This window comes from Hipposideros armiger, unplaced genomic scaffold (genome assembly GCF_001890085.2).
Source record: "Hipposideros armiger isolate ML-2016 unplaced genomic scaffold, ASM189008v1 scaffold_147, whole genome shotgun sequence".
In the NCBI taxonomy this organism is placed as follows: domain Eukaryota; kingdom Metazoa; phylum Chordata; class Mammalia; order Chiroptera; family Hipposideridae; genus Hipposideros; species Hipposideros armiger.
Window position 1 is genome coordinate 2,216,685 of NW_017731497.1, and position 12,153 is coordinate 2,228,837.

At 39.6% G+C, this 12,153-nt stretch overlaps 1 protein-coding gene across 1 annotated transcript in view; it reads left to right on the plus strand.

The window, feature by feature from the left end:
• TLN2 (talin 2) overlaps positions 1-12,153 on the plus strand; it is a 282,919-nt gene that overhangs the window by 97,785 nt on the left and 172,981 nt on the right. Inside the window, exons 9-10 of the mRNA XM_019650777.1 lie at positions 10,322-10,385; positions 11,371-11,475. Coding sequence (XP_019506322.1) covers positions 10,322-10,385; positions 11,371-11,475 — 169 coding nt within the window. The remainder of the gene's footprint in view (positions 1-10,321; positions 10,386-11,370; positions 11,476-12,153) is intronic.

Consider the following 12,153-nt stretch of genomic DNA (forward strand, 5'->3'; position numbering starts at 1 on the left):
ATCTCAATGAAGCTATTAAAAAATTAATATGGACTAATCAAGGCTCAAGAATCACCAAGGCTAATTGAAGATACATGGAGGACTCACACAACTATCCCAATTTCATAACAATGAAAACACTTGATTATGTAGTGTGGTATAAGAGTTCTAAGGTTGATAAAAACCTACCTTAATTAAAATTAAAATATTAGGCAAAAGATATTACCAAATTAAGAGCGAAGCTCTAGACTGGAAGAAGAAATTTGCATATTTGCAATGCATACTACAAAGAACCAATTAATATTCAGAAAATTTTAAAAAGAAAAAATACACCTTCTAGGAAAAAGGTCACCCAGGATAGCACCTTAGAGAAGAGGAAATTTAACTGACTTATAAAGAAAGATATGGAAAAATATTCAGGCTCATAAGTAATTCAAAATGCAAAATCAATAAAGATATAGCCTTTCATGTCCAGCAGGTGGGCACAAATTTAAATGTATGAAAACACCAAAGTACTTTACAGAAAAAACAAGACATTTCAGAATATGAATCTGTTGAATTTAAAAATACAAAGAGAAACAGAATATATTGTTTATATACAATAGATACAAGGGGATGTAGAAACATAAAATATTCATGAAAACTAACTTAAAGAAAGCGAGTACTGTTAGGGAGAGAAAGGCGGCTATGGGACTTTAGCTAAACCTGTAAACACTATTTATTTAAAAACAAAGAGAGAAAGAGGTAGCAATTGTAAAGCAAATATGACAACATGGTAACATGTTTTTATCCTTGGTGATAGGTATATCAATAATGAGGTATATACTTTCCTGTATATTTCAAATGTTTCTACAGTGAACATTTCTTTAAAGAAGATAGTTGCAATAATCTGTGTGTGAGGTGATAAAAGCTTGTATTCACTTGAGGTTGTATATTTAACACGTGGTAGAGGCAAAATTAACAGGCATTGGAGGTCAGACAAACAGGTTCCGTGACTTTGTATGCTGCAGGAATAAATGTGCCAGTGGTTGATGGGAAGGCAGGTAGGCAAGGGGTTGAGGAAATTTCTCATCCTTGATCACCTTAGCCCCCTCGTCCTGTTTGCATATTCCTCAGAAGTATTTTACTGAGAAAACAATGCAAATTCTGTTGAGGAAGAATTTAAAGTGGACTTGGAAATTTTCCCCCTCAAACTCAAGATAATTCTCCTGTCAACAAGCTAAGCTTTTGACACAGTAGGAGGTCTTAAGTCAGTTTTTCTCTCGGCATCTGTTCAAACATATATTCCTCCTTCAGAGTTGGTCTTCTGTGTGCTTTTGTCAGAATAATTTGGCTGTAGATTCTGTTTTTAAACTCACAGTGAAGCAGGCATTTCCGCTCTTAGTCTTCGCCAGCTCCATCTTACCTCCTATTTCTCACCACAACCCACCCATTAGTTCCTTTATTTGCTTCCATCCTGTGCTCTAGAGCTCCTATCAGTTTTGGGAGATGATGACCGTTCAGTGGCCCTAGCAGCAGCCTCCTAAGGTTGGTCCCTACCGCCCTCAATACTTTCAAACCAGGAACCTCTGAATTTATCCAGCCCTCAGCTGTCTCCAAGCCTCTGTGGGTTCCTGTCCTTACACTAAAGGGCATCGGGACTGGTTCAGGAGTACAGAACTGCTGTGTCTGAGATAGGTCCTCAAACCCTTTCCCATGCTTCTCCCATGCCATCTTCACTCACTACTTCTTCCTACCCTAAGCGTTTACCAATTCAGCCAATTCTTCCTTCCACCTGTGTCATTACCTCAGTTAACCAGGATTTAACCAGTACTCTCAATGATGCAGACATTTTCATCTTTGAGTCTGGGTTCAAATCCAAATATGTCTGATTCTATCATTAGGGCTTTCAACCCACTGTGCCAGTGGTTGTCCAACTTCAACGTACGTCAGAATCATCGAGAGGGCTTATTAAAAGACACTGCTAGGCCTTACCTCCAGAGCCTCTTATTCAGTGGGTTTGTGGGGGGAGCCTGAAAATTGGCATTTCTATCACGTTCTCTGGTGGTGCTGACGCTGCTGGTCCTGGGACCACACTTTGAGAACCTTATGTGATACCAAATTGGAGATGTTATTTTTAGTCATGTGGTGATTCAACATAGAGATGGGACTTGTTCCAGTGTCCTTTGGGTGACACTGTCCTTGTCCCCTCTCTGTACCTTCCCTCCCTTTCATTCCTCCCCTGTGCTGGGCAGATACTGCACTACTTTATGTTTGCATTGATGCCTTCACTCCTCAGGAACTGTGTTCAGTTCATATGAACAGTAACACTAAGTAGGAATCCTGTCTCCTTTTCAGGTGATAGAACCAGCTTAGAGAGGTAGTGACTGGCCCAAGGTCATGTAACTACTTAGTGGCAGCTCTGGGACAGATAGAAGCAATTAACATTTCCCCAAATCATAGCTGCCTCCCATGTTCTTGTATACTTATTGCCAGACCAGAAAACACCTTTAGGATACCTCTTTTGGAATGACTTGTAGAAGCAGCTTAAATTTTATATAAAAAAATGAGGTTTTAGGGAACACCTAGATTTGAATCCAGACCTTGTTCCCCCAAATGTGTTTATTAAATTCCCCTCCCCTCATTTAAAAGCTTCTAGGCATTTCTAAAAAATTGCACCATCGGGGCAGCCAGTTAGCTCAGTTGGTTAGAGCTCAGTGCTCATAACACTAAGGTTGCAGGTTTGATCCCCACATGGGCCACTGAGCTGCGCCCTCCACAACTAGATTGAAACAACTACTTGACTTGGAGCTGATGGGTCCTGGAAAAACACACTGTTCCCCAAGAACAACAACAACAACAAATTAATTAAATACTTCAGGTTTAACAAGCTGCCATATATATATATAAATTGCCATTATCATGATTAATGTTATCATTATCTGATTAGATATTTCTGTTATTTTATTGCTCTTTGAAGGGTCTGAGATATTGATCACATGGTATATCTTTTGACTAAAGGGTGACATGGAGGGACTAGGGATTTGGGGGGGAAAGAGCATAGTCTTGGGGGCCCACAGACAAGGTGTAAGTTGTTGGCTATGATTGTAGGCAACTTACTTAGCATCACTGAGCCTCAAGTTCCCCATATAAAATGGAATATTTTCTTCCAAGGGCTTTTGTCAGAATTTAGTCTGTATATACATGTAAAGCACCTGAAACAGTGTTTGACTTTCGATAAATGGCAGCTGTTAATAGTGGAAGAAACCCTCCATCAACCTGGTTTAGACTGTTGGTTGGATAATCCCAAAAGTCATTTAAAGTATAGAATCCACGGTAGCTACCTCTCTAAAACCCTATATTTTAACTTTCAACTTATTTGGTTGCCAGTCTTTTGATTCAGAACCAAATTTTCTTCTTTGTGAGGGTTTTCCTGGTTAGGATTCCCTGTTATCTGTCTTGTATGAACCACATCACCGAGGAGAGAATTTAAAAGCAGTCACGAAGCGATCTGAAGTCAGAATATTTTTAGTTTTATGAGTTTTCTTTTTTTCGGTGTTTTATGGCTATCTCACTTATATCTAATTTATCTATCTACCTTTGTAAATATTTACCTTAAGGAAGCCTTCACTAGCTCCTCTTCAGTACTATGTTAGCCGTTTATGGGCTATGTTGATTTAGTACATAATCATATGGTGTATAGCCAGCAGCAAGATTAGAGAACACATACAGCTAACTTGGCCAGAGTAGAAGTGGGGGCTCATGAGAGAAGAGTCTGTTGACTGCAAACCTTCAACATCTCAGGCATCTTAGTAAGAAGAGCTTTAACTTGTCTGCCATCTTAGTCAGGGGAGGATCTATTATTATTGCACTCAGAAAAGCTTATATTTAAAAAGCTGGCAGTAGCATTTAGAAGAGGCATGAGGTCTAAATGCAGGCCTTATAGACGGCTGCGCTTTTGGGGTGGGAATACCTAAGGAGGCAGTGGGAGGGACTTGGCTTGGCCACTCTGCTTAATTAGGAGAAAACTTTCAATCAGGTTTGACAATCTGACCCATTTTCTCTGAGAAGGCTGACAGATTTCATTTGTGTGCATGTCCCCGATGCTTAGGAACCTTCCAAACTCGGGTTCGGTAATCAAAACAACAACTGAGCTGGAACTGCCGCACCGCTGCCTGGCAGGCAGCGATGACAGGCTGCCTGTGCCTTCCAGCTTTGTGCTGACACCGTGCACTGTGCTGATTTACTGGGGAAAAATACATGCCACATCTGCACACACACACTCGCTTCATATTTTAAGATACCTTACAGTAAACTCCCCCAAACTGACTCTTGCAGCATCAGGGGTCGCACCCCTAGTGTAAGCTTCTGCAAGTCGTCTTCGGTACCTACTAAACAATGAGAGATTCAGTACCTACTGCTGAAGAATGGGAGTTTAAATCGAGGGCAGCTTATTGCTGCGCAGAACTTTCTTGCCATAAATGCCCAGCGTATTCTACCTTTGGCCACTGGGCACCATCTGGTGTTCTTCTAGTAACAGTCATTGTTCTGAGGGGGATTGACATTGGGCTCTTTTTGGGTGATTTTGGTAACCTTCACCAGGTCTTTCTTTTTGATGGCGCAGGAGCCACTGTCCAGAGGCCCACAGCATGGCCCACTCGTGATGCTGCACAAGTGTGCTCCTGGGGAAAGCCTGCAGTAGCTGTGTGTTAGGTGGATCTGCTCTTGGTCTGGGAGGCCAGAAGCTCCCTGCCACTAACAAGTCCTGTGACTTTAGCTAAGTCACGTTACCTCTCCTGACTCAGCTCCCCCTTTTGTGACACGGGTGCCGTGCCTTACAGATCGCTCAGTCATTCATTTTTGTCCACAAAGTTGCTTAATGGTTGTCATAACATCTGAGGTCCTGCTGCTTGGATATTTCTTAGGTCCCTCCTGCTGACTGACTTGGGGGGGGGGTCTCTTAATAGGGCCAGAGTGTTCTGCTGGGGCTCAGACCTAGATCTCTGAATTTTAGGAAAGGTCCTTAAAACTTGTCTACAGGTGGTTTGCAAATCGACCAGGCATCATTATTCAAGTCTTAGTGTGGCCAGAACCTGCCCTGCCCTGCCCCTCCCGCCTCCTTTTTTCCTGGGGTATTTTATGGAAGCTCCCAGACAACGTGTCACTTCCTCTGTAAGTACTTCAATATGTTTCTCTTCCAAAAAAATAATAATATTTTTAAAACATACAACTATAAATCGATACTAACACCCAATTCTTTAATATTCCTCTTTGGTATTCATCTAATACCCAGTCTCTTAAATTTTCCCCCTACTGGCTAAAACATGTCCCATGATCTTGGTTCAGGATCCAAACAAGGCCTACATATTATGTTTGGTTATGATTTTTTTAAAACAATCATATTATTAAGCCATAGTTCACATACCATACAATTCACCCATTTACAGTGTACAATTCGTTGCTTTTAGTATATTCACGAGATGGTGAACCCTCACGACAATCTAATTTTAGAACACTTTTGTGCTTCCTAAAATAAATCTGCTCCTCAGTGTCCCCATTCCCATCCCTAGCCTTTGTCACCAGTAATCTTTTCTGTCTCTGCAGATTTACCTACTCTGGACATTTCATATAAATGGAATCATATAATGTGTTGTCCTATATTATTGGCTTCTTTCACTTAGGACAGATTTTCCATGTTGGAGCATGTATCATACTTAATTCCTTTTTTCCAAATAATGTTCCATTGTATGAATAAACCACATTTTATTCATCAGTTGATGGACTTTTGAATTGTTTCAACCTTTTGGCTGTTATAATACTACTGTGAAGAATCATATATGTTTATGTGGATGCGTGTTTTAATTTTTATTGGGTATATACCTAGGAGTAGAATTGCTGTTTCATATTTTGAGGGACTACCAAAATGTGTTATTTTCCACAACAGCTGCACCATCTTACATTCCTACCAGCAATGTATGAGGGTTCCAACCTCGCACCCCCACCAGCACCTGTTATGCCTGTCTTCTTTGCTGTATTCATCCTAGTGGGTTTGCAGTGGTATCACACTGTGGTTTTTCTTTGTATTTCCCTGATGGCCACCTGTATTGACCATATTTTGATGTGCTTTTGGCCATTTGTGTATCTTCTTTGGAGAAGTATCTATTCAGATCCTTAGTGCATTTTTCAATTAGATTGTGTTTTTTGTTTTAAAAGATTTAATTGGGGAATTGGGGAAGGGGAACAGACAAGTTGTTGTCCTTTTGCTCTTCAGTTTAGTTGTGGAGGATGTCACTTCACTGGCCCATGTTGGTATTGTGATCATTGTGCTCTTCCCCGGTAAGGCAGATGGGTTGCTGGCCACTGGACAGCTGCTCACAATGGCTCACAGCAGCTCACGCTGGCTGCTGGCCACTCACAGTAGCTTACGGCAGCCCACTGCAGCAGGGGCTGCAGTCTACGCCATCACTGGTGACCCACAGCAGCCCAGCTCCAGGTGGAGCTGTTGTTCACCATCTTAGCTGTAGAAGGCACAGCATCACTGGCCCTCATGTGGGATCTGAACCAGGGCCCTGCTGCTCAGAGCTGGCGCTCCCAAGCCAGCTCTTAACCAACATGCCACTTGGATGGCCCTGGATTGTGTTTTCATTATTTAGTTGTAAACGTTTTCATGTATTCTGGATACAAGTACCTTATCAGTTATATAATTTGCAAATATTTTCTCCTGTGGGTTGTCTTTGTTCTTCCTGGATGGTATTATGTGCATTTCAAAGTGTTTAATTTTGATGTAGTCCAATTTATCTTTTCTTTTGATACATGTGCTTTTGGTATTGTATCTAAAAAGCCTTTGCCTAACCCAAGGTCATAAAGATTTACTCCTGTATTTTCTTCTAAGAGTTTTATAGTTTTAGCTCTTATATTTAGGTGTTTGATCCATTTTGAGTTAATTTTATGTATGGTGTGAGGAAGGAGGTTTCAATTTCTTTGTTTTGCCTGTGGATATCCAGTTGTCTCAGCACCATTTGTTAAAAAGACTAATTTTTTTTCCATTGAAGTATCTTGGCACCCTTGTTGGAAATCTATTACGGTGACAAAAGGTTACTAGACTTAGTATGGTGATCACCTCATAAGATAAATAAATGTCAAATCACTATGTTGTACACCAAAACTAATATAATATTGTATGCCAACTATAATTTTTTAAAAAAAGAAAATCAATTGAATGTAAAGTTAAAGGTTAATTTCTGGATTCTCAATTCTATTGCGTTGACCTATATGTCTAATTCTGATGTCACTACTATACTGTCTTTGTTACTATAGCTTTGTAGTATCTGTTTCTTAAAACATTCTGTTACTTTCACTTCCACCACCAAGACATTTATTTGTGAAGAGCCTGGGTTATTTTTATAGAATGTCCCATGTTGGGATTTGTCTGTTTGTATCCTGGTAGTATTACTTACCATGTTCTTATTTCTTTCTTTTTATAAACTAATATTTATATCTGGGGTCTTAATTAAATTCAAATTCAATTATATATTTACTTATTCTTTATTTATTGCAAAGAGTGCTTCCTAGCTGGTGCTATATACTTCCTGTTCATCAGTCAGGAGGCATATGTTGTCTGTTTATCCCACTTTTATTCATGTTAAAATTGATCAGTGGGGTTTGATCAGATTGACCCATATATTATAAAGTTCCCCATTAACATGTCACCTAGTGGTTTTAGCAGCCACTCATACTTATTTTCATCTATTGTTTATTTCATTAAGAGTTGTAAAATGATGGTTTTGGACTTCTATTATTCCTTTTGCACTCATTAGCTTTCTTTCTTTCCCTTTATCAGTTTGCAGTATGAGTTGGTGCCCTAGCCAGCTCTTAAAGTGACCAATGATTATTTTAAAGATCTTTATGGATTTTTATAGATCTGTGTTTTTACCTGTTGCGGTAATCATTCTTTCTGATGCTCAAATTGCCCCATCAGGGGTGGGGATGTGGGTGAAGGAGTAGCTGTTTCATGAATGGCCATGAATTACAATTGTTGAAGCTGGGTGGTGGGTTTGTTACACTGTTCTCTCTTCTTTTATATAAGGTTTTAAAAATTGCACTATTTTTGGCCAATGGTTATTTCTTGGTGTTGGCTTCAGTCATTTTCATAGCTTCCTTGATCTCAGGCATAAGAAGCCCAGGAACATTTTATGCATTTCCTGCCCCAGAGCTATAAGCAGTCATTTCTCCAAGGATCTCTGATTCTTTTAGTGGGGGTATTTGAAGACCACCTGGTCAAGGTGCTGGGGGTGCTTATGCCACCAGGTTGTCCTTGTCCTTAGCTTCCTAAGAGGATACAACTAGAAAATATGTTTTTCAGAAAAAGAAAAATGAACCAGATAGGCAGGTCAGTATTTCCAATTCAAATGAAAGATTGCAGCATTTTCGTTTAACTTTTTTTGCTCTATATATGGTTTCACTTACATGTGGAATCTAAAACCAAAGCAAAGCAAACACAATAAAAACAGACTTAAAGAAACAGAGACCTAAGGGATGGTTACCAGAAGGAAGGGGTTGGGGGAATGGGTGAAAAGGGGAAGGAGAATATAGTCAGTAATATTGTGAGAAGTTCACATGGTGACAGATGATTTCTAGAATTAGTGGGGTGATCACACTGTAAGGTATAAAAATGTCAGATCACTATATTGTACACTTGAGACTAATATAACCAACATAAGATCGTATACTAACTATACTTAAATTTAAAAATATACTTTTATCTCTTCTATGCTAAAAATCTTGGTTACTAATGACTAACATAATTACTTTACCTTAATTATATATAACATATTACTTGTATATAATGAAACTTATGTAATATCCTAATTTTATAGTGTGTGTATATATACATAAATATTTATATATAAATATACACACATATACAGAGGGTGCCCATTTTAAGAAAGGAAAAAACTGTATTAAAATTATAATAATATATACCAATAACAAAAGATGAATACAAGTCACATTTGACTTCTGCGATTACAAGAGGTGCTCAAAGTGGTTACCATCAATGTAATTTTAGTACAGTTTTTTCCATTCTTAAAATGAATATCCATTTTTGGGACTGTGTGTGTGTGTGTGTGTGTGTGTGTGTGTGTATGAGGGAGGGAGAATGCTAGTTTTAAAATAATGATATATATACTTAACAAGTCTGCTATGGTTCATTTCATCTTTAAGATAGACCTCATTAGTGATGTATAGTGAAGAGACTGCTTTTCAGTGTTACTTGAAATAATTATTTTCTCCTTAGGTATGCTGTTAACTTGATATACTGTTGGGTTGTCGGAAAAGTCATGATGTATTTTTTATATGTTTTTTGTTGCAAAAATGCATCATGACTTTTCCAACAACCCCAAATTAAGTTCATTTGTTTCAGTTCGCTTTAGGTTTTTGTTTTGTTTTGTTTTGAAGATTTTATTGGGGAATTGAGGGGAGGAGAACAGACAAGTTGTCCTTTTGTTCTTCAGTCTAGTTGTGGAGGACGTCGCTTCACTGGCCCATGTTGGTATTATCATTGCACTCTTCCCGGCTGAGGCAGATCTGTGACCAGCCATTGGATGGCCGCTCACGGCAGCTCACACCGGCTGCCAGCTGCTCACGCTGGCTGCCGGCTGCTCATGGTAGCTTATGGCAGTCCACTGCAGCCTGTGCCATCGCTGGCAACTCATGGCAGCCCAGCTCCAGGTCAAGCTGTTGTTCACCATCTTAGCTGTAGAGGGCGCAGTGTTACTGGCCCTCATGTGGGATCCGAACTGGCGGCCCTGCTGCTCAGGGCTTGGGCTTCCGAGCCAACTCTTAACCAACGAGCTACTCCGCCAGCCCCACTTTAGGTTTTTAGGTGTTGCTTTTTCCTCCTTTGTGATAAATGAAAAGTATAATGCAAGGAATATTTACAGAGGTTTAGTTTTCATCCTTGTTTCCTTCTCCCTGTTTTTCCCTTATTCCCATAGAGAATCATTTTTACTAGTACTCAGTATATTCTTCTATTGTTTTAAAAATACATATTAATATAAAATGAAAAATATTTCCTCTCTTTCATACAAAGGATAGGATACTGTACACTCTTGTGCCCTTTGTGGTCACTTGACAATATACCCTGGAAATTCTTTTTTATTTAACTATGTTAGCTTGGCCCTTCTTATCAGACTGGTTTTATATTTGTATCCTATTTAAGTGCATTGTGTGAAGTGGTAGTTTGTTATTAATTATACCAGAAAATACTGGGAAAGTTAGTAACTAAGTTTTACGAAAAGTCTTTTCTTTCCTTCTCATCATAGAACTTGATAAATGCCTTACCTTTTTCCTTTCTCTCTCTCAGTCTAAAGGAATTCCTGCCCAAAGAATACATCAAGCAGAGAGGAGCTGAAAAGAGAATATTTCAGGTATTGGGAATGTAAATTTATTATTCTCCTCACTCCCTGTCCTCATTTATTAGGATGAGAGGGGCCCCTGCACATGATAGTTTTATACCCCATGCACGTACTCTGCTTATATAATAAATGATTAGTGGCTCAAGAGTAAAGAAGCTGACAGTTCTACTTTGGGCAGATTTATTATCTTAATCCTTACCTTCTTACTACAGTTTGCTTAGCCCTTCTGAGAAAAATGTGCATACATTTAATTTCGAAGGCATTATCTTGGTAGCATTGAAACAAGGCAATTTGCCATTAAAATGCACCGAAGAAGCTCAAGTTGCTGCTCTGTCCTGAAATTTGTTTTGTGAAGCTAGACTTTGGAAACTAATACTTTTTAAAAGTCCAGGTTTATTCCAAAAGTCAGAGTTGTATATTCTAGGCAACCAGTAAGAAAAGTTGAAACAATCATGCTAGTCAATTGAAACTATCAAAGCCATCTTTGGTGTTGAAATGTAAATATAAATTGAAATAAATTTCATGTGTATAAAGCATATTTTTTTTTACCTCGTATTATTTCCAGTGCTGCGATGCACAGGCATTTATATAACCTGCTACTTTGGATGGATGTTAACATGATAATGTTCTCCTGGACAAGAACATTTTTCTGGCTTTCATTCAAAGTGTTGGTTCTGAACCTTTTGGGACATGAACTCCTTTGAAAATTGGATTACAGTTGTGGACCCTTGTTCCTGCCACACTACACATGCATGAATTGGTGCACATAGTAGTTGTGAAATCGGTAGGGACTTGGCCTGAAATTCTAGTTAAGAAGCCCTACATTAGAGCTTTCTGTCAGTGGGAACATGTGTCGTGGAGGGATTGCCCACATAAATGTCATTTATTAATCGGCCGTAGCCACTCTCTCTGCACCACATGCAGTAACTGTCTCTCACCAAAGTCCACCTGCTGGCCGAGCTGCAATAACTGGTCCCTGCTACCATCACTTTGGCAGGAACACAAGAACTGTGGAGAGATGAGTGAAATTGAAGCCAAGGTCAAGTACGTCAAACTTGCTCGGTCCCTCCGGACATACGGTGTGTCCTTTTTCCTGGTGAAGGTGAGTTGGGCACAGTGGAGAGTGTTTGCTTCTGCCACCTCTTTCTCTTTTGTTAAACTGTTTGCTGTTAAGGTTGGTTGGTTGTTCCGAGATCCCTAGCATTGGCAGATGTAGTATCTGGACGATTCTGACTTGAGTTTAGCTGTGGAACAGACGTGAAGCGTGTAAGTTTGAGGCTGGTGCATGAGCCTGGCTGCCCGCAGGCCTCCAAGGGGCTGTGTCTTGGCTCACTCACAGGGCTCTAAAGCCACTGAGGACGGTGTGTTTACTTTCACTCGTCCTTTCCCTTGAGAATATTTCACTAAGACTATCAAGAGTGCCCTGGACTTAGTTTAGAAGGTTGTTGACCACTGCAAACTAAACCGAATTCCTGTGGTTAAATATGGAACTTAATTTGTATCCTTATAGATGGGTCTTGGGATTTCGATGGTATTTAGATCTGTTTTCATCAGAATTGTTTGTCTTCCTACTACAAGGAAATGGATGGGTCTTTTAAACTCAACATGTGAATTTCAGAGAGAAGCCCTTGATAGGTGTGTTCTTCAGTTGAATGATAAACCCTCCCATTAGCTTCATTTCTCCTTTGCATATGCTGAGCCCACATACTCTATTTTAGTCCATCTTTTTTTTTTTTTCAAATAGCTCTCAGTTTTACACCAGAATATACCAGGCCCTTGC